The sequence below is a fragment of the Microchirus variegatus genome, assembly GCF_963457635.1.
Source record: "Microchirus variegatus genome assembly, chromosome: 16".
NCBI lineage: Eukaryota > Metazoa > Chordata > Actinopteri > Pleuronectiformes > Soleidae > Microchirus > Microchirus variegatus.
The window spans coordinates 10,932,877-10,956,363 of NC_139817.1; the positions used below are offsets into that span (position 1 = coordinate 10,932,877).

At 39.9% G+C, this 23,487-nt stretch overlaps 1 protein-coding gene across 1 annotated transcript in view; it reads left to right on the forward strand.

Annotated features, from left to right (window-relative positions):
* kcnn2 (potassium calcium-activated channel subfamily N member 2) overlaps nucleotides 1-20,832 on the forward strand; it is a gene marked incomplete at its 3' end in the record, with an annotated part of 29,451 nt that extends 8,619 nt beyond the window's left edge. The window contains exons 3-8 of the mRNA XM_083903078.1: nucleotides 8,336-8,754; nucleotides 9,021-9,162; nucleotides 10,331-10,441; nucleotides 10,525-10,652; nucleotides 16,676-16,745; nucleotides 20,557-20,832. Coding sequence (XP_083759204.1) covers nucleotides 8,336-8,754; nucleotides 9,021-9,162; nucleotides 10,331-10,441; nucleotides 10,525-10,652; nucleotides 16,676-16,745; nucleotides 20,557-20,832 — 1,146 coding nt within the window. The remainder of the gene's footprint in view (nucleotides 1-8,335; nucleotides 8,755-9,020; nucleotides 9,163-10,330; nucleotides 10,442-10,524; nucleotides 10,653-16,675; nucleotides 16,746-20,556) is intronic.
* Nucleotides 20,833-23,487: the final 2,655 nt, after the last annotated feature.

The following is a 23,487-nucleotide window of genomic DNA, read 5'->3' on the forward strand; positions in this document are numbered from 1 at the left end:
CAGCTGGCGATTTGCCCGAGGAATTTTTAGTTGTTTTTTTTTTAGTTGAGTTTGCTGTTTTGGCAGCAACTTGCTGTACAGCCTGAGTGGAAATGAAGAGGTGAGAGTGTGAACTCGCTCCTGACTTTGATTTGTCATTGCCAATGTCTGATTCCAGCAGTGGGCTGCGAGCACCTATCAGCTCTCACTGCTGCAGCGGTTGATGACTTCACATCTTTCTGAAACTGACATTTTAAAAGTTTTTTCTCTCCTCCTCACATCAGAGGATCTCTCGCCGAGGGCCGTTTGTGTCCGGGGCTATCGCCGTGTTGTGATACCTTGTGTTGACAGTTCTGCTGAGATTTCTTAAAAAGCCTAATGTGAAATGCCCTGAGGGCTGTTCTCCACCTTTGTGTGATACAAATAAAACCCGAGCGCTGATGTTTTCACATTTGCGCGGCATTACATTTTACAATCTTGCCGAAAAGATAGAATAACAACACATCACTGCAAAGCATTCCCGGGGAACGCTGCCAAAGCCGAGCTGGGTCGTGCTAGTAAGTGCACCCCTGGGTGGTGGTGGTGGTGGTGGTGGCGGCGTGTTTGTGTCAGAGATATGGAGTAACAGCAGGAGATGCTCTGCATTTCTCACAGTGAAATCTGTCCTCTACCTGAGCCTCCAGATTGGAGTCAGATAACCACCACTGGCTGGTGACCTCAGCGTTTTCACTACACGCTCAGCCTTTCAAGGACAAAGACACTCCGCCTCCCCAAAGAGCTGAGATATCATGGAGATTATTTATGAGGAAACTGCGCTCTGCAAACATACAGATCATTTTAGGGGATTGCTCTGTGTTACTTGGCCGCAGCCAAAGTCAAAAGAAAGATTTATGCTTTGGCTTTGAGATGTTTTTTTTTTTACTTTGTATACTGTTTTTTTTTTTTTCCCAGGCGAAGTGAAACTTCATTTCAGAAACAAAAGCAAAGGGGAATCTGCAACGGCCTCAGATTTACTCAGCAAAGTGGCCTCTTAGTGGCTCACTTTGATACCATAAATAAAGCATTGCATTAACGTCTAATTGCGTCGACCCTCTCAACCTATTTCACTAATGAGATTGAGTGATTTCATTGTCAGTGACAAGATATATGCTCCCATCTCCACATTACACAGATTAAATATTGAGCTGGACTCCATTAGTTATATTGAGCTCAGTGAAACCAGTAACCAACCCAGCGAGCGTCGCAGGTGAGCTCCTCGCAGACGTGGTTGTAACTTTCCCATGATGAGCGAATACTGGGCACTCTTAGTGATTAGACTGCATAAAAAAAATTCATTAAAAAAACTCATGTACAAGATTTGTCCTCATTTAGCAAATTATTGTTGAGCTCTTTTGCTCAGTTTGATGAGTCGACTCTTTTAATCCTTACAACACAGAGCATTAAGGCTGCTTTTTTATCCCTTACAGAGGCTATACGACTTAGAGTGACTTATACACAACCTATAGACAATCTGAAGAATTTTTTCTTCATTTTCACCAACTATAAAAACCCACCTGAGCAAAAAAGTACTTGTCTTTTGGATTTATGAACGAAAATAAAATCCATTTTGTGACTTATGCACAATTACCGCTACATGCATTATAAATTTAATCATAACTTTGACTCAACAACACATAAGAAGACAAAAAAAGATAGAGTTTGCAGAAAGTGGGTACTTTTTGGGCAGTTCTTCTACTTTAATGGTTAAAAGCGATTATTAACTGATTATACTAAATGAATCGTCAAATATTTTGATAGTTTGGTAGATTTTTCATTATTAAAACAAGAATTCTGATTATTTTAGCTTGTTACGTGTAAATATTTTCCGGTTTCAAAGATTTTTTATATTTTTTTTTTAATTAATTGATTATGAATATAATCGTTAGCTGCAGCTCTAACAGCTCTAAGTCACAGATTTGAGATGAAACAAAAGTTGAACAGATACAAGGACATTATAATTAACACACTTTCATTTGCATTAAAGGCCACGAAAAGAACATTAAAATCACAATGAATAAATAAATAAATAAATAAATAAATAGCTCCTCATAGTTCTGACAAACCAAAAAAGTTTGGAGACCTGATTTAAACTCTTAAGTTCAGTGCAAAGTCACATAAGCCTGCCCTGATCTGTGTATATCCACAAAATAAATGATGTCTGATAAACCACAGCAAAGGGGCCATAAACAATAATAACTTGAATGGCAAAATAATGCACTGTTATTTCTTGAACTTTATCTGGAGCTAACAGATGCGTTTGAATTTGTTTTATCTCCAGTATATTTTTGGGGTCTTATCCACTTCGGTGGTTTTTTTTTTTTTTCATTGGACTGAACAAGGGCATTCACGTCTGAGGAAACAACGCTCAGGACTGCTGTTGGAACTTTTTAAAATGTAAATTCCACTGTTGCAGTGGGGGCGGAATATTTACAGCTCTGTTAGAATTTGCTATTAAACGTTGTAAAAGAATTTCATGCTGCGCATTTATCAAGTTGACTCACTCTGCTGAATCGCTGACTCTTCTCGGGCCGGTCACCTCCTCCCTGTGCTCCGGGTATAGGACAGGAATCTAGGGGACATTTCTCAAAAGTTGCAGAAAATACTGTACAAATTTTTAAAGTAATGGCCCATAAAGTGATGCAAATTAGCAGCATGTGACAGCTCCGTTTACACTCACTTTTCTATCACATTGATCATAGATATGACACCTTAGTAAACTAAGTAAGTAAACAATTACTTACATTTCTGTACTTGCCAATACTGAGTATTTAATACCATTACAGCAAAAAATAATAATTGAAAACAAATTGTATTTGCCTCACTTTAAGTATTGGAAGAATTCTTTTGTTTTATTTTGAGTATTTCAGCTTTTACTTCCATATTTACATACGATCCCACTGCTTGTAATGGAACACCACATTTTTAGGTGAGCACAAGAACAGGAGCAGATCGACTTGCATTACATTTAAATGAATAATACTTTATATTCAGTGGCAAGTCCTTTGGTTCTCTTTGGATGTTTTATCAAATGACTTGTGTTAAAGGAGCTACTTTTTTCACTCTGCTGACACTCAGCGTCCGCTTATCGCCGCACACCTGCTCAACTCACTCGGGTACAGCAGTATCGCAGCAGTTTTATGACTCAAATACGAGCGCATGAGGGCAGCTTCGACACCAGATACTGGTATCAGTATCGGTATCGGCGCGTCCCTATACTTGAAACTGCCGTTTCTCTTTGTTGATGGAGCTTTGCGTACATTTAACAGATGATTTGGAAACCCCTCAGTGGTTGTTAAGGGGATACCTTTACCAGAAAATAACTTTGGTAGAAGTTGAAGTCACCTTTTTATAATATTACTTAAGTAAAAGTCCTAAAGTATGTGACATTTACTGTACTTGAGTATCAAAAGTAATTTTCTGATCTGAAATGTTTTAGAAGTAAAAGTATTAAAAGAGTGAGGAGTGAGGATCGATACAGACCATTACCAACTCTTCTTCTTCTGATTTTATTTGGTAGTCACGACTAACAAAGACAGTTGGAGGAAATGTAGTGGAGTAAAAGTTACTAGAAAGGTAAATAACTAGTACTTTGTTATATTACAGCACTGATATTTATTAATATAGTGTTTTGGAAGATCCAGGTGATGAGTTGGGAATCAAATGATTATTTTATTTAGTATTTTTCCTCAAATAAAGGGTGTCCCTGAACTAAACTAAACTGTTGAAAATGCATTGTGGACATGGATGATTCGGCGTTGACACAGTGACGGCACATAATCGATTACGTTGTAAAAAAAACAAAACAAAAAAGCTGCTGCTCCACTGCAGAAGCATTTTATTTTGTTTTCTGTGGGTGACGGAATATCCATATATATATTTTTATTTTTAATTTTAAGTTCATATTGACTGATGAAAAAGCAGTCGCAAGCGTGCACCGCATCGAATCGAATCAAATCAAACACAATGATCGCAATCGTGCCAAATTGTGAGAGCAGTGAAGTTTATTAAATTACCAGCATTTTATTTTTTTTAAATGGTCACAGAAGAATTTTGGGGGATATTAGTCACAGATTATTATGGCAGTCAGATTACAAGTAGGCGACAGACTGCTGACTTCCAAGTTGCTCACAGCCCTCGCAGACATGTTGTCATTAATTCAGTCCGGCTTGAAAATCCCTTTACTTTGCGCCGTGTAAATTATTCGTCAGCCTCCTGTAACTAATTTAAAAGTTTCCTGGCTCATCAGCTGTCTGTTTTAATTCCCTGCCCCTCTGTGTTTTCGTCCGCCGCACACTCTGACATGGTGTAAACCACACACGTTTAATGTTTTTCCACCAGAGACATAATTTCCTCCACCTCTCTTGTCATAACTGCTGCTTCTGCAGCTAGCATGGAATATTCGATGCGCCCGAAGGTAAAGGGCCCTCGAGTGTTGTATTTCAGGTCATCCATTACTATAATTGCTTTTACCGAGCAAGTAGGCGTTCCTTATGCAACGGGCATTTAAATGTTTAATTACATTGTTTTGAGGTAACAAACTTTGTAACTGCTTTTGACGGGGGCGAGTTTTGTCGTTTTAAAATGTAAGGTAAAACGCAGCTTGTGTCGCCGTGCAAACAATAGATTAAGCCGCATTCAGAGGCCTAATTCTGTAAGTAAGAGAGCGAGTCACAGCTTGCGTTTCCGTGTGTCTACATTACACTCGCCTGGAAGGCTGAACAAGACGCACTGTGGTTAGAGTTACACACTTCTCTGACAGATGTCAGTTTGTTAAAGGGGAGCTCGGTGTGGCTCATTTGATATGAACAACTGCCTCTGAAATTTTAATCCATGTTTTTTTTGTGTGCGCGCATGTCTGCGGGAAACTGATTGTGGCTTTTAAATAAATATAAATGAGCTGCAGAGGCTTTGTGGGGGCAGCCGCGCCGTTTGTTCAGGGACATGTGCTGTGTTTATGTAGTGGTGTGCCAGCTTGTTGAGAGCTGATACTTCTTGTACAGTAGCTGTTGGGCACATAATTGACTCGGAAGCTGTAATGAGTGTGCAGCGTCTGCTGCTGTGGGTCCTAGAGAAGTTAAAGTGAGGCTGTGGCGTCACGGTGACTTTAAAGTAAATGGAGAGTTCATGTATGTCTGTCGGGAAAGTGGCTGTGCGGCGGTTTTATTGATTTTTCTTTCTGTGTCCTTGACTTCAACGTGTAGGAGCTTTTTTTTCCCCCCCTTCTTCAACGTGAGAAATACGATTATTCCTTTTTATGCAACATATCAGGGCTAAATTTACAATCTGGGTCACAGATCCCATTAGCCCTCCAGGACTGGGATAGTTTTTTACTGGTATAATGAGAATTTTCAAATTAAACTAAATGGAGACTGGCTGGCATAATGTAGGGTCGTGATGTGTGCCGGGAATTTTATTTCTCACAGATATAAAAGTGCTAAACTGCTTGGCTGATCAATCTACTTATTTCAAACTCAGACGGTTAGGAAGTTTAAAAGAAACAGGGTTTTGGACTTTGCTTTTAACTCGGAAACCTCTTCAACCCAAAGTCACCTTAAAGCTGCAGTGCGTAACTTGATTAGAGATGGGACGATATCACATTTTTGTGTCCGATACCAATATCACAAACCCGAGTATCTACCAATACCGATATAAGTCCAATACAGTAATTTTAGACCATTTATGAACCTATGAAGCTGTTAACGACACATTTATGCCGAGTCATTTCAAACACATAATTCATTTTTACAGTGAAGCATGCGATATATATGATTTTTGGATTGTATCAGATTGCACATTTTTATCTGTCCGATATCCGATCCAGTGATTTTGACCAATATCGGACCGATACTGATTCCCATCCCTATTACTTTGCCTCTGTTTGGGCTCCATGAACAGAAACAATGTAACGTTATTTGTCTCCTTTATCTAAAAAACGGGTTCCATCAAGCAAAACTATCAGACCTGACTCAGGGAGTTTGTGTGTGTATTCACCAGCAGAACAGGGGTGGGGGGGGGGGAGTCAAACTGCTGAGCAGCCTGGTTTTGTGAGCAGTGGAAAATCCCTCCTGAAACTTTTTCCCGTTACGTTCAATATCACACAATCATTTTTACAGTCCCAAATCACAAGTTCAGAGTTCAATAACAATATCCAAGGATATGAGATAAATGGTAAACCAATGGTGCCGCACTTCAAGCGTTCCCACAGCTCTCTTCAAACAAACAACACCAACAACGGTTATTGCCACAGTTACTGAATAAGTGAAAGGGTAGGTGAGGGTTGAGGGCCTTCACGTCTTTAATATTATTTTTGCTTCATCTATTAGTAAAACGGGCTGTGCTGTGCAGAAACTGCATTATATTGTTGGTTCACTCTTTATGATACATCTACCGTAGTTTTGTCATGACAAAGAATAAAGGGAAGGGAAGTCCTGGGATATCTTAAAGAGATAAGGTTTAATCTCTACCAACTAACTATTAAAACCTACATTTACTGTCTGTCAAGTATGACATATTCTAGAAACCAGAAAAGTCAATATTTGTTCTCTGCCTTTGACAAAATGCTCTTCTTGGCCATTAATAATTAAAATATTGTTCTTAAGACCCTTTTTCTTCAACAAGAAAATGCAATTTAATGCAATTTTTGTACAGTCCTTTAAATGTCCATTGAACTCTTCATTCTTTGTTTTCAAAACACAATCTTTAGTTTCAAGATAAAACTATTACATCCCTATATGACCATAGCATTACCAATTAAATGCTTAACAGTAATGTCAAGAATTACCATTTAATCTATTGCTGAGGGAGGTTTTGTGTCAAACGTGCAGCTTTTCTTTACTCTTATTTATAAAGGCTCCAGCTTTTGCAACACACACCCACACCCACACCCACACACACACACACACACACACACACAGCCCTCAGGGAAACCTCACTTGAATTTGCTGACAGCAACATCATAAGAAATATCTCCTGCCAGTTGTGATGGCCGGTATACAGGCAGAGGACCTTCAGGTGATTGAGTGCAGAGAACAGGAGCAGCTGCAGAGGGAAATCAGTGTGGGATGATGTCAGGAAAAGGGAATTTTTTGACAAATGTAGGAAAAGCTATAATAGCATCTGCAACTGGCCCCCGGTAAATATCAATAAAAATGTGAGGAGCGAGATTGAGGAAGTAGATCTGCGGCCACGACCGCCGCGAGGAGGCCCGGCGACGGCAGACACGGGCTCAGCTGTTAGTTCGGGGTGAATACACTCAGCAGTGAATCCTCTGAGCGGAGATAACTGTAGATTGGATGGAAAAGTGATGAAGGAGGAGGGAGGGGAACAGCAGCAGCAGGAGTGGCGATGCATGCGAGGAAACTACAGTACAATGACAGAGGGCGGGGTGGAGAAGAGTGATGAGGGGCTGTTGAAATCCACCCACTCTGCTGAGGTCCCCAGTGAAATGGCCTACCTTCTGGTCAGGGTGGCCAGGTGATCACAGCCTAATGCTAATGTGGAGGCAGCAGATGTTCTCATCTCACTTTGAGGAGGATGAAAAAGCTTCTGCGTGCCACTAACACAGCACTTACTGTTTTTTTATGCAGGGAAAAAAAGGGCCTGCAACTATTACACGATTCATAAATGATTCGCCAACTATTTAAATAATCGATTAATTGGTTTGAGAATTGATCTTACAGCTTCTTAAATGTGAACATTTTCTGGGACATTAAAAATGAATAATGTTGGTTTATGGACCAAAAAAAGGCCTTTAGAAACATTTTTTGAGATCAAACTAAACGATCGATAAAATAAACAAGAGATTGATCAATTATCAAAATAATGAGCTCTCCTATTTAGTTTTTTTTTTTTTTTTTTTTATGTATGCCATTCATTCTTACCAGTAATTATAAAGACATTTTGAACATAAATTTTTTTATATTTTGAGTAGTCATGGAACCAATTATTTTCATTATCAATTTACCTAACAATTCTCAATTGCTCAATTTTTTATGAACTTCTCACACTGCTATTATTTTTCCATCAATTTCATTAATATGAAAAAGAAAATTGAAGAATTCTTTCTCACCTGAATAAATTAATATGGTCTTTTTTTCTAAAAATCAAAGGCTTGATATTTATTTATTTTCCCTCTTAGCTTTTCATAAATAGGGGGAAATGACAGCGGTGACAGAGGGACGTAATTCAATGACTCTGGGCTGTTTGTGACTTATTGTGTAATGGGTTTAATGATTTCCTATAGCCTGCCGTGTCACCATGATGAAAATGTGAGCTAGCTTTTACCCTCCATCAGCTTCACTGTGCCCTTTCCTTGCAGTTATTTATGGTGGACAACGCAGCTGATGACTGGAGGATAGCCATGACATATGAGCGCATCTTCTTCATCTGCCTGGAGATCCTGGTGTGCGCAATCCACCCCATCCCAGGGAACTACACCTTCACCTGGACCGCACGCCTGGCATACTCCTATGTGCCATCAAAGACAGATGCAGACGTGGACATCATCCTGTCTATACCCATGTTCCTGCGGCTGTACCTCATCGCTCGTGTGATGCTGCTGCACAGCAAGCTCTTCACGGACGCCTCCTCCCGCAGCATTGGAGCACTCAACAAAATTAACTTTAACACACGCTTTGTGATGAAGACCCTCATGACCATCTGTCCCGGCACCGTGCTGCTGGTCTTCACCATCTCGCTGTGGATCATTGCTGCATGGACTGTGCGAGCCTGCGAGAGGTGCCTAGGATCAGTTTCTCACGCTGTGCTACAAGCATTAAACATAGATAAGGCATAAAAATAGATAGTGTACGCACACTTTAAGCTCGTTCTGCATCTGAACTTCAAGCTAGAAAGAGTTACACATGCTGTAAGAACAGTCCTGCAATATTTAGTTTTATCTTATTGGTAACAAATAAAAGTGGGTCCTGTAGGAGAAGCTTGAGTTTAGGTTTCTGCAGACACACGGATGATTGTGAACATACTGTATTTATTATGTATTACAGGTACCATGACAACCAGGACATAACCAGCAACTTTCTAGGAGCCATGTGGTTGATCTCAATCACGTTTCTTACCATTGGATATGGAGATATCGTTCCGAACACATACTGTGGGAAAGGGGTCTGCCTCCTGACTGGCATCATGGTGAGATACACTGACTTTTTTTTTCTGTAAAAGCACTGAAAAACAAAACAAAATGGAGTAAGCAAAGGTTGTGTGGTTAACAATTAATTTAAGTACATTTTTTTAATTTGTTAAAAAATAGCTGAAAAATGTTTTTTAAACAACTTTTTGTCCAATACTAATATCTTATATCTTATTCTTAGTTTGACTAAGACCAGACCTGGGAAATGCTTGGTAACATGTCAGAATTTATTAAAGTCTGACAAACTCACACAGATAATGTGTATTCATAATGTGAATATTTGAATCGTGTCAGTCAGACATGATTCAGCTAGCTTTAGCTTTAGCTATCCTGGGTGCTATTAGCAATGCGCCACCATTCCTTTCCCCCGCTGAAACCCACAAATAAAACAAAAAGACAACAACGACAAAAACTGTTTTGGACTGACAAGGAGACAGGTTATCTGCACTCTCAGCTTTAAGAATTTTATATTTTAAAGTTCATGGAGGGTAGACTCGACATGAGGGTTGCCAACGGTTCCGTAAAATGAGAATTTGCTCCTTATTTGCGAGATAAAAGACATGTTCCATATTGAACAGATAAGGAACACTTTGTTCCTTATTTTTTGGTTATCAAGTCAGTGCAAAACCGTGACAGAAAAAGGGGGGAAATAAAATGCGCCTCCTGCTATCAGGCCCTCTGGATCTGTCGGTCATCCATTACTATCCAACAAAAAATGGGGTGCAATGTATAAACGGTAGTGTACAACACGTCCCTTGTTTTCTTATCAGGAAGTTGGCAACCCTACTCAGCGTGCCTTCAGCTAAACTGGAAACCGCCATTTCTGTCACCCCTTGGTGTGAGACAAATAAAGTTTCCATCTATCTGATACTAACAAGCTAAAAGGGGGTGTATCGCCACCTAGCGTAGTACAATAAATCAGTAAATCAACTTGTGCTTGTTTACTGTGTAGACAGTAGTCCAAATAAATAGCTTAGTCAAGCTACAACCTTAGCACAACGAGTATCACATCTTTTAAACCACCAAATGTACCACGTAGCCATAACCACCTATTTAGCTATTTCAAAAACATAAGATAGCAACTGTATAATAAATATTCCATTTCTAAATTAAGAAATAAACAGCTCATATTTTTGGACCAAAGTTAAAAGTCGTGTTGTTTTGCAGGGTGCTGGCTGCACGGCTTTGGTCGTAGCTGTGGTCGCAAAGAAACTGGAATTAACCAAAGCTGAAAAACATGTCCACAATTTTATGATGGACACCCAGCTAACAAAAAGAGTAAGTGAAGGCATTCGATTTTCCACAGATATTTCACGCATCTGTGCTCTTGTAAAACGCGACTAATTGTTTTGTCACCACAGGTGAAAAACACAGCTGCGAACGTTCTCAGGGAGACGTGGCTCATTTACAAGAACACTAAACTGGTGAGGAAGATGGACCACGCCAAAGTCAGGAAGCATCAGAGGAAATTTCTCCAAGCCATTCACCAGTAGGTACCCGACCGCTAACCCCCGGCCTTGCCGCTCATGTTGGTTTCATAACACCGCCTCATCACGCAGTGTTTTGTGTACGATTCTGCAGCGATGTAACACAAACCTGAACTCTGAATTGTTTGACACCTGTAGCAAAAACGTGCTTATACTGTTGAAGGATCTTGTACATCATCATCATGTCTTACTTGACTAACTTTACATTTGCAGTTGGGGTAAAGAGTTGGCCTCTATATTCAGCATCATAAAGAATGGTATAAGGAATGAATTCATTGAAATATTAATCACTGTTACAAGAGATTGTTGTCATCATTTTTTTTACTGTAGTAAAGTTTTTTTTTGTGTGTGTGTACAATAGTCTGATTTTATGAATTGTAGTTTTTCATATCCTACGAATAAGCCTTTTATATTTATGTCAGGAGCCAGGTCAGCTCTGCAGAGGCCACCATTTTGGTCCACCATGTTTTCACAAAAGCCCTCAGTGGACAAAGAAACTGAACATCCTTTTGGTTTTTAACTGAAGGCTACATAGTTTCTCCAACACACTTGGAAGGGAAGGGTGATGTGAGGGATTGTACCGCCTTAGTAAACGTTAAACTTCTTCATGAGCAGAAAACAAGAAACTATTTTTTAGTCGAGAGGTTTTACTATACTGAAGTAATACAGCCCTACTTAATACTTATACATCATCTCTGCAAAACTGCTTTGGGAAACATGGTTACTTTGGAAACAGTTGGTCTTTCAACAGCCTAATTTATATTCCTAAGGGAAAAAACTATAATTTTATCTAGCTGAATTTACAGAATTCACATCAGTATGATATTGATCGCTCTCTCTCTTTCTCTCTTTTCCACCTTTTGCTGTCAGAATGGCTCTTGCGTGTCTCTTTTGCTGTGAGTCAGATGTCAGACTGACCTCAGGGCTGATACATGTGGGTTTCTACTTCTCTAGCCGTTGGTCAGACACTTACCTGTCAGCTCGTCTTTTAGCTGGTCCCTCAGGATGACTTAAAGTGCTACCTAACTCCAACCACTATTGATTTCAGCCTCACCTCACACTTGTTTTTCCTTCAACCTACAGTGCTTACATGCACATCTATTCTTGTGGCGTGTTTCCCTGCATTAATTTGTCCATGAAAGTACAGTGACTTTGTTATAATGCAGCTTTATGCTTTAGTAAACTTCCCCCCCCCCCTCCCCCCTTTTTTTGTGCGTTGTTTGGTTTTGTGGTTTTATGTATGTATACGGATTGTTGTGGTCTCCTGTGTACAACTTTGATTTGCTCATGAATCCTTTGAACATACATTTATGTTGTATGGACAGTTAAGAGTTTAAATAACAAAGGTGGAGAAACACAAATCGTCTGCTGCTGCAACCCACATCCAAATTTGTTTAACCATGAAGCATTTTTTTCAAGGTTGCTTTGTCGAATCATTATGTCCTTGTTGCCATATTCAGGCAATTTGTAGCTGTGGGGACAATGTCTCATGTCCACCTCCAGTTTGAGGACAGCCTAATAATGGAATGCTCTAAAGGACCAGGTTTTGGGGGGGAAATATCATCCTGTTCTGTGTGCAAGGACAGATACTCAACATTCTCCTGTCACAAATGTGTCTTCCCGGAAAAATTAACTTAACTATTATACTTTTCTGCAAACCATGGGTAATGTTACATTTGTGTGACAACTCCACATTGCACAGACGACGCGTTTCTGAAGTTCAGCGAGTCGGTAGAAATAAATGCTTGAATGTGAAACGTTGGCAAAATGGCAAACTCCACATTGTTGTCGTATCATATCATCATGATGACATTTTTGAGGCTAAACTGTCACTGAGGAAAAGCAGGTGTTGGTGGTGATGTTGCACCTAAGGACAAATTGTTTTCCTGGTGAGGATGTTGTGACATTTTTGTGAGCTTTTTGTGCGTAAAGCTGTTTAGGCATTGGCCAGTAAGTAACCGGTCTCAAAGTATATTGTGAGGAATCAAAATCACATCACAAATCACAATTTTTTGTCACACCATGCCTGTCTTTAACAGCTCGTCAGTCATCACTTCCACACACTGTAGGAATCACTCTAGTTGTGTGCAGCGTTGAATTATACAACCACTCTCTCTCTCTCTCTGTTTTGGTGCAAGCAGTCAGTCAGTCAATTGTTCCCCATGGTATGATTGCTGAAGGTGACATTTTAGAGCTGTAATCGCAATACCATGATCATTTGCCTACTCAAAGCAATGTCACTCCATGAAAGTGAAATAAACATCACATATTCGCAGCACAATATAGTTAATTAAATAAAGAAATGTATGATTTGTTGCTTCCTAAAAACACAAGCGGTTAATACACTAATCACACTGATATGCGCATCTATAGAAATAAACTTCACTTCATGTATCTGTGGTTTGCAGAAATGTACAATGGCAACATATGATCCTGGCGAGTGGGTTGTTGTTTTATAAGGATTCTGTGTGCTTCACATTTCCTGTAGCCTGTGTGCAGGATGCCCTAGAAAAATGATATTATAATAATAGGAAGTTGCCTTACTTTGCGCACCTCCTGAAAGTGGAGTCTCTAAACAGCTGCCCTTGATGTGCCACGAGGTGATATCAAAAAAACATCAAATCAGATTACGTCTGACCCGCTTCCACTGGTCAAGAAGGCAGCATGGAAAACTCATGTCAGCATCACTTACACTGAAGTATGTGAGGTGTTAAGAGGCATTAAACGGGACCATAGACGCTGTGAGGCACTGTCTTCATTGGTGAGTGTTCACAGATGTTAAGGAGGACTGTTGGACTGTATTACTGATAACAGGCACTAGTGAGGAGAAAGGGGGATTAGACTTGGAGTGCGAGCTAAGCTGCAGCTACAGGAAACGGTCCAAAATGCAGAGATAACACACCGGTTTGCAAGAAGACATGAGTAAAGCAGAATTGTTGGAGGAGAGGTGGCAGTGTAGAGATGAGGGTTACAGCAGCCAGACTTTAGCAAGCAGGTTTTTTTGCCATCTGAACATGTTTACCTGATGTTGTAATAATTCATTTGTCTACTTCATGTTTCCTTTTTTTCCTGTTTGTGTCCACACAATGCAATAGAGCTCGAAAGTAAGTCTTCGCCTCACATGTAGTTATAGACCTGTTGTGTGCATGCCAAACGAGAGCTTGTCCTTGAACCCAATAATGTGACCAAAAAAATTACACTCCCTCATTTGATAAGTGAAATTCATGCCACAGAAATGCTGCTTCATACGACACAAACACCGCGCTGCCACATTAATTAACTACAACTACTGTAAAGGGTTTGTTGCAGGTTAATTTGATTTAAAAACAAAACAAAAAACACTACGGTCTCACATTCACTCTCCAGCATTTTTACGTTGCAATCAACCAACTGTAAACAAACAGCACAAGCACCTATCACACCTTGGTGAACACACCCACAGATGCATAATAAGTGAATTTCAATTATCGGTGATGGAGGGTGTTTTTCTTTCCATTTCTGCATGGATGTGATGAGAATTTGATCTTTAATCAGAAAGCCACTGATTAAACTCCAATCAACTGTGCTTTCACGTACCGAAGGATGACGACGAGAGCTCTACAGGACACAAGACCTGCAGTAGCACAAGTATATCATTTATAATTTCCTTCAACTCATGATATTATTTAAACGTAGTGGTCATGCTCATGCGGATCAGGGCTCCGGGTCGTCTTTCGGTGTGTGGAACCATTGTTACACCTGTTACTACATTTGCAGCCGCATTTCCTCCATTTCTCTGTTGGATGACACAGAGGCAAATATGCTGATCTGGTGTTGCCACGGCTTGTAAACAGCATAATGAGAAGGACATAGAGCTGTCATGCATCCCTGCACTCAGAGGAATTTGCAGATTTAGTGACAGTCAGACACAACTGGAACACTCGCACGGTTTATCTAGATGGTGCATTCTTCACCACATCACCCCAGCAAGATGTCGCAGTATGTTGTGGGCCATAACAGCCGTTAAGACAAGCGCCGCAGCCAGTGCAGTTTAACAATCTCCTGCACTGTGGGAATGCTGTCCCTCTCCATCCACAAGGTTAAAGTGGGAGCCATGCATGGTGAGAAGCAGGAGTGCTTGTTAGCTCAGAGATCAGTGGACTGAAACAGGAACGTGACCTGATAGAAAGGTCAGGGTAAAGCCTCCGTGCAATCTCACTTGTGCCCGAGAGGCTGCAATTGTAACCGACAGCGTGAAGCTGTCACAGCAGAGACGGGGGGTGAAAAAAAAAAAAAAACAGGACTGCAGAGTGACCACCCTGTCCATTACACTGAGGAAAAATTAGCATGTCTTTCCACGATGAGGTAAAGGGAGGTCGTGACAAAGAAAGAAAGTCGTGAAAGTAGGAATTACAGCCGAGCACTAACTGAGATTGCCAGAGCAGATTTACTGAGGTAGTGAAAAGCTTAGCGTAGCGTTTTCCCCCCTGATGAATAGCAAACGGATTCAGAGCGTCCATTCAAAAGGGAGACCTGCCCACGAGAATGATTAAGTGACGAACGGAGACGCGTGGAACATAAAAGACAAGACTTCCTCATTCTGACCTCAAGCTGCCCTGTGCTTTGACCTCATTTAACAGCACCTGGTCATCCAACTGGGAAATGTGTATCTCTAACATTAGGTCTTACATTAAGAAAAAAATAAAAAATAAACATTAAATATCTTTTGTCTTTTCATCATTTTAGACATTGTATTCTACATAGCCCCTCTTTCTTCTCTTGCTTAATTAATGAAATAAGGAAGAACAAACATATTTAGTATGCTGTACTTGTCTCCAGAGTCTGCTCTGTGCAATCATTTGGGTCCTCTGTTGCCAGGACATGTTCCCCTTGCCTGTAGTTTACTTTAGTGGCTCCTTTTGCACCCTCTGTTGGTCTAAACCTGTCATCTTCGCTCAACATCTGCCTGTCCTCAGTGAACTGATAAATGATCCTGCATTGCATGAGAATGGGTGAATCTCGGCTAATTAGCCCACTCCCCAGATGCCCCATCATGCATATTTATGACTCCGTTACTTGATGGGTTTTTTTGTTTTTATAATATTGCCATCATTAGTTTTTATCATTTTTTGTTGTGATTTTTTTTTTTTTTTTTCTAAATCTGAACATTTGACAAACTTGCCGTTTTTGTGCCAGGTCTCAGTTGAAACTTGAAAGTCTAAGAGTAATTTAGCGAGTGAGAGTGACTCACACTTGTAATATTTTTAAACCATGCGTACTCAACATTCTACAATACTGCACAGTTGCTGTTTTCAAGCCCCCGAAGAGATAACAAAAAAAATAGGCTTCAGAAGCCTAATTAAACTGGAAATGTGAATTATTAAAGGCATGTTCTATGGAGTAGCTGAGATGTTTTAACTTAAGAAGTGGGATTTTTTTAGCGCGGTAAAAAAAAAAAATTTAGAGATTATTATAATCTCATGAGAAAACTGCCACAGGAAAAATGACTTATTGATGCCAGCTTCAATTAAAAAGATTAATTTAATTGGCATAATGTGCTGGTATTTTTCCAACGATGTCACATTGTTTTAAAAAGAAAGATATTTGTGGCTTGAACATCCAATACAATGGAAGAGAAAGGGCCTTTTTTTTGGTGTTTTATAATCAGACACTTCATGCAGTTACAGTATTTCATAAAAGCAATTTACCCTGCACTAGCGATCTGCTATGACTCATCCCTTTAGTTTGGTTGTATGTATTGGTTGAGCAGAGCTGTTGTCATTCTCTCTCCAGTGGCAGCTCCCCCCCCCCCCCCCACCTGCGTGGTCTCCTTTCCACTTGCATGCAGCTCAACCAAACAGACTGACCCCTGCAATCCCTGCATTCTCTACACACATCTTGTGCATGTCCTATAGGAGTGTTCTCCATGTGTATGCCTTTGTGTGTGCACACATTTCTTTAAAACATAATAATAATAATAATAATACTAATAAATAAAACCTCTGATAGCGTTCATTTATTGGATTCTGAATGGTCTTGTGTTCAGATTGAGAAGTGTTAAAATGGAGCAACGCAAGCTGAATGACCAAGCAAACTCTCTAGTGGACCTTGCTAAGGTAAGCTAGACTAACAGTCTACTGCTGCATTGTGCATTAGGACAGACAAACCATCCTGATGAGCTTCTTTCCCTTTGTGTGATTGAATTCAATGCAATGCATGCCGGTTCATCCACTTACGTAGCTGTGCTTTCTCATATAACCAAAGTCTACAGGTGTCAAATAAACAGACAGGCTTTTCAAAATGGTGATCCAAATAAATCTGTGTGATGCTTCTCTGGCTGACTGCTCTCATCTGCGGTTTGCAGGTTTGCAACATCTGAGTGTGAAATAATAACATTTTTATCTTTATTTCACAGTTAAAACTACTATCTCCAGGAGGTGTTCCACAGAGAATTACCAAATGAGAATTACAACAAAACACTTTTGTGTGTATATGTGAACAGCCAGTGCAGTTTTTCCACCTACTACGTTCTCTGATATTTGTCTCCAGATGCATTAAACAGAAGTTGACAAACCTTAGGGAAAGACCAGGCAGTGCGCCAGCCTGACACAGCAAAAACAGTAACCTGGGAAGGGAGACACACTGCAATCTGATGATTCAGCCAGAATTAAAGACAGAGAAAGAGGAGAAAAAAGGCAGAGGGCTCTTCTGGCATTCAGGAATACACCACAGTCAAAGTGGATTCAGGCCAGCTTGTCATGAAAGGTATAAGTTAATATTGTCCAATCACCTGGTGCTGCAAAAACAGGAGATGGAGCTGCGATGTGACAGTCGATAAACTGGCTCTTTACTCATTGTTACAAGAGTCTGGAGCCACAAGGGGGCAGTGGTGATTCACTCTGCTCATGCTCTTTGTGGAAAGATGGAGCTAAATAGAGTTGAACATACCACTGGCAGCTGCATCGCCACTGCAGTGCAATGTGAAATTTTTCTGGCATGTCCCCCTTAAGAAGCTGAAAGAGGTTCATGCACTGAGACACACCGCACTGTGCGTCTCAGTACTGGGCTTTGTTGTTTTATGAGAGTAAAGAGAAGCCAAAGGCTGTTAAATATAGTATTTTACCACTGCATTTTCGAACCATTACATAAATGACATGTCCTACAATTGAAAAATTGTTCACCCACGCCGCATACTGAATCATCTCTTCCCCTCTTCTGTCCTTTCTATTCTCCTCGAGACCAAAAGGTTGAAGGTTGGCAATGTATATTAATAGACTAATAAACTGTGGTATATGCTGCATTAATTGTATTATGGTATATGTTTCCTCATGATGTTCTGCTCTCCATCATCTTATGCCATCACACACCAAGGCTGCTTTACTACTACCATTACTAAATTAATCGTCATCTATTTTGATCATCTATTAGTCAGTTTGAGACATTTTGCAATAATTAAAGCTTTATATAATACTAATTTAAGTTTTTTGAACCGTTTAGCTTCTTAAATATTTTCTGGTTTCTTTGATCCATATGACACCACGATCACCATTTTTCAACTTTTTCTGAATGATTACTCAATGAATCGATTTTGAAAATAATTGTTAGTTGGAGCCCTTCATCACATTTAATTGTTTCATGTTATAGATGTGGAACTGACTTAATTTAGTAAAGTTTAACACGTAGACAACAGTGCCTGTTACTTTTCCTTTTTCTTTACTTCTTTATCTTTTTTTCAAACAAATTAAACTCACATGTTGCGTTTGTCAAAGCGGGCAAGCTACAAACTAATTGAAACAGGAAGAAACTCTCCTAAACATCTAATTAAAAACGTGTGTTTACCCTAAACAACGTACAGCTACAGCATCAACACACTGCGCATGCTCGCAAACTTTATGCTAACAACAAAACAGAGTCCACAGAAAACAAACGGCGATAAACACTCACTTTACGGCAGCTGTCAACAGTAGAAAAACCGCGTACACTTCTTCACACAGCGACGTCAAATGTTACATTTGTTGTTATATATCACTTACGTCTCAGTCCAAATCGTTGTTGTTATCTGCTAAACTAGCTAGCAGCATGTGGAGGGGCGTTTCCACCAATTTTGACATCCAGGTCAAAGTTCGACTTTCCTACTTCCGCCTCCAGTATCCACATTGATCTACAATGGGAGAGATTGTGAGGCTTTTTATTAATTAGCTTGGCTCTGGCACAGATATGACACAAAAAACTGAATACGAGAGTTATTTTTCTATGAATTTAAGAGATTAGATTAGTTTTTGCTGTGGGGGGGAAGCTTTTTTGGCATAGCATATTATTCAGAGATTTTGGCTAATTATTTATTTTACTACAAATCTCTTAACTTTCCTCTCATTAACCTAATTAATTGGAAGAAGAGGTGTTTGGCTTCATCTTTACGAATTTATACAGCGATATTAACTGTGAACATTTTGTCGTAATTTTTTGCTTTCCATCATCACTTCACTACCCCGCCATTTCACCTTTTTCAGACATAGCTGCAGAGCTATACTTTGATTTCATCTTATCTCTATCACAATAAAAACACAGTAAAATAATTTGGTGGGTTCATCACTTATGATGGTGTGGGACAATTTTTTTTGGGGGGGTTTGTAATTTTGACCAGGGACATGTGAAAATGCGTCAGGTGTGGTATAGGAATGAGATAATTAGGATTTCGTCATACACAACCTGCTTAAATGCTTAAGTCAATTTCTAACTCTTCACATAAATGAAGAATCAGATTAGCTCTTAGGCTGAGCTGCATCGGTGCAACTTTAGTGATTCACATAAACACCCTACCCCATAATTCTGGCCTTAAATCAGAAGGAGACAAGGTAAGTGATGGATGGCACCTCCTCTGCACTGTGAAGGATATTTAGTCCTCCACTGAATAATACCTCAGAGACTGACTCTCCAACAGCAAAGCTCCCACTCCTCATGCCTCGTGTGACAAAGATTCTTTAGTATGCCATTGACTAATTTGAAGACTGAACCTTGGAAGTTCTAAAATTGCAGCCGCAGTGAATTTTCAAGTCTCTGAGCAGATGGGCGATGCATTAAAAGAGAGAAAAGAGAAGAAGAAAAATACCGTGCAAAGTCAGCAGGCACCTTTCCTGTCTGCTCAAGACTCGCGTAGAAACATCGTTAACTCTTGTGAGGTGTTGATTCATTAGCTAACAGCTTCCACTGCTGAAATACAACCTATGTTCCGCTGGCTTTATTTTTTTCAAACATGTACATGACGGTTCTACTTTCAGCTTGTGCTTTCGTCCAAATGTGGAGGACAATGGGACAGTCGCTGCAATAGATAACACTCCAAAGACTCCATTACAGGACTTAGTAATAAAAGCTGGGTTTTTATGTTGATAACTCACAATTTTCCTGTCGGCTTTTTAATGACTATACACTGGTTTGAACTGGGTCTTAAAGCTGTTTCACTGTACATTTACTAATGTCGAGAAAAATCCACAGCCATGTTTGTGCAGGAAATGCAAATAAATGTTCATCTAAATTCAACAACTTTTTTCTTATATAGTATAAAAATTCCATGTTTCGGCTCAGCAACAAATAAACTGTGGATTTTGTCCTCATCTCTCACACAAAATTAGCCGCAGACATGTAAGAGCAGTAAATTGGAATGCATTTGGTAAAATAGGTGCATGTGAGTATTACTGTAAGACTGAAAAACAATTAAGAAAATGATGAATTTGTATATTAACCCTCTTCTAATTGTTTTCTTCCTCTTTTCAGAAGATGCTATACTTTTACTGACATATTGATGATGCTTGTGTGTTTATCTTTCATCTGTTTGCTCATTTTGGACACAGCATTTTCAGATTGTCCATCATCAGAAATGACCTCCCGTTGGTAGACGATCTTAAGTGTGTTTCGTCTCTCTTCTTCCAGACTCAGAACATCATGTATGACATGATTTCGGACTTGAATGAGCGAGGCGAGGACATGGAGAAGAGGATCGCCTTGCTGGAGACAAAGCTTGAGACTCTACTAAGTAACTTGCAGGCTCTGCCAGGACTCATTAGCCAGATCATCAGCCAGCAGCACAGGGACTTCCTGGAGGTGCAGCTCCAGCCTTATGACAAACACAGTCCTGAGCGCTCACAGTCAGTGTCCCGGCGGAGGTCGTCCTCCACTGCACCACCCACCTCCTCTGAGAGCAGCTAGAGTCCAAGGGGAATGCCTCCACTGAAGACTTTTGCCATCATATGGCCAAGTTGCATTTATCGTAAAGCCTTATGGTTTCAATACGTATTATCCAAATTCTGATGACAGAATCCAAGATACTGGGGACAATGCATTTTAAAGGATAACTTCATGCTGTTATTTGTTTTTTATTACCTCAAACGATGTTGTTATCCTTGCTCTGGTGACAAGACCTCAAATAATGGCGCTTCTCTCAGTAAAAACTTTAAGGCCTATCGATGGAGCTGTGATATGAACTCTACTCCATCTCTATGCAGAGGTAGCCAGGTTTAGGTGGCAAGGTTAACAAGTGTGAAACTATTGCACTAAAATAGTGCTTCTCACAGACTTTGTGCTTCTGCAGGCTTGATTCACTTTCCGTGTTCCTCAAAGCAAAGAAACTGCTGAGAAATCAGTCAGGGATCAGTCAACAATGTCGAGGAAAAATGCTATGATTGATGGCCTGGAGTGAACGGACAGAAGGCAGAATTGAAGGCAGATGAAACTCACAACTACACACTGTCACTCAGAGATAACTTAAAAGGCTTGAAAGGAGCGTGGGGGAAACATATATCTTTTAGGTTAGAAACAGCATCAACTATAGCAGTTTTCTTTTTGCAGAGTGGCCCTGTAGAATGACTATTTTGGGGGCGACAATGCAAATAATTTACTCCTCTAGTCAAAGTGAATGCATTAAAATCTGTACTTGCACTTAATTTTTAATCAATGCACTTCAATGCTGACTGACATATGATATAAAAGATGCGTTGTTCATTAAAAGAAGAACATTTGAGATGTTTTGGCATGGGTTTATTCTTGTCAGTTCTCAATATGTGGCTAACGTCGATGATTCAAGTCAAAGCCCGTCCGACTTCTCCGTTTTTCGGTTTGTTTACAATATAGCGTTAACTTGGACCTGCAGAAATCGGCAGAAATGTACTGAGTGTACATAAAATCTGTAATTACCCCCATTCTCATGCTGTGTCTCACCTCCTGTCCCTATCCTTCCTGTGCTATTTATGCTCGCTTTCATCCCAAGTGAGCAACAAGAAATCCTGAACAACAACAACGTGCAGAGATCATGTCTACCTTTTAAAAAGAAAAAGCCTATTTTTGTATATTTTCATGAGGACAAGCACACCTCCTACAAAGAAACAAACAACTAAGGAGATGTAAGAAATTACACTTTCAGCATGTCTAGCATTTGGTTACAAAATCCCTGGACTGGAGTTCAGAAACATAAACTCTCATAAACGTTTCCCCTAACGTCATCTTCAAAACAGATTTTAAAATCTCACTATCCCTCAGCTTGCATTAAAGTTTTACATAACATGCTTTAGATAACACCCTGGGCTGTGCTGGAAGGGGTAATTATATGTTGTTGTTTTTTGTTTTTTTTTTAAATAATATATATATATATATATAAAAGCAAATCAATTTATTTTAGATATCTAGTCAAATCATTATAATACATTTAATTTTAATTTTAAAGCACTTTTAAAGATCTGCTTTTCCCATATCAACTGTGTGAGAAGCCCCAATGTGGCCCTTAATAACTCACCTTATGATGCTGTAGTTGTTCGACACTCGTGCAGCACATCATGGGTCATCAAATCAGCCACACTGATCCTGGATCAACCAGCGAAACCACCAACCTGTACGCCAACCAAAGGGTCAGCAAAATCTCAGATGTTCAGTCCACAAACTCCTGCAACATAGAAACCAATGAGAGATTATACTGTATGCGACTTAAACATTAAACAAGTACATAATAATAAAATATATATATATATATATATATATATATAAAGTTTGACAGGCCTGAGTCATTTCTGTTGTGAGAAGCTTAAATGAAGTTTGTCATGGTGCCCTGTGATGGAGCCTCTCGCCCTTTGTCGGATGGGATTGGCACCAGCGCTTTGTCTGGAGGATAAAGCTGTGGAAGATGGATAGATGATGTTTGTCGTGGTGCAGCCATTTTCAACTTTATATACAATTAGGTACCGTGGTGCATGCACATATAACATTTAAAATAAAAAAAAATTATGAAAAGTTATGGGATTAAAAAACACATTCCCTGCTGAAAACACAGTTGGGTTAATGTTATCTCTAATCTGCATGTCTGTCATGACTGAGGGCGGAATCCAGAATACCTGCAGAGAACACACACACACACACACACACACACACACACACACACGGGTGGAACACAAAGCTATCAATTTCAGCTTTTGGACAATCCAGTATTTATCCTCTTGTTGTGAGGCAACAAAATCCACCACCAGATGGCCCTGATAACAAAATAAAAGCTCTAAAATGTGCCCGATTTGTCTGAGGTAGTAGCCCAATATGGCTGCTTTCACATTACCAGCAGCAGTGGTCAATTCTGATTGGTCGCAGATTTGATTCGTCTCACGTGAACTTGACTGTCCTCTAAAACGGCTCACATGCACACACTCTCCTCCATTGTTGTTTGGCTTTGCTGTGCTGCCAGAACACAACAGAACATGTTGCATGGCCATGTGTTCGATATATATCCAATCTAAGACCACATATTGCCTGGTAATGTGAGGTAAACAGCCTGTGCCACTGGTTTGGATTCAGTGTCACATGACATGGGAGGTTTTAATGTAAAAT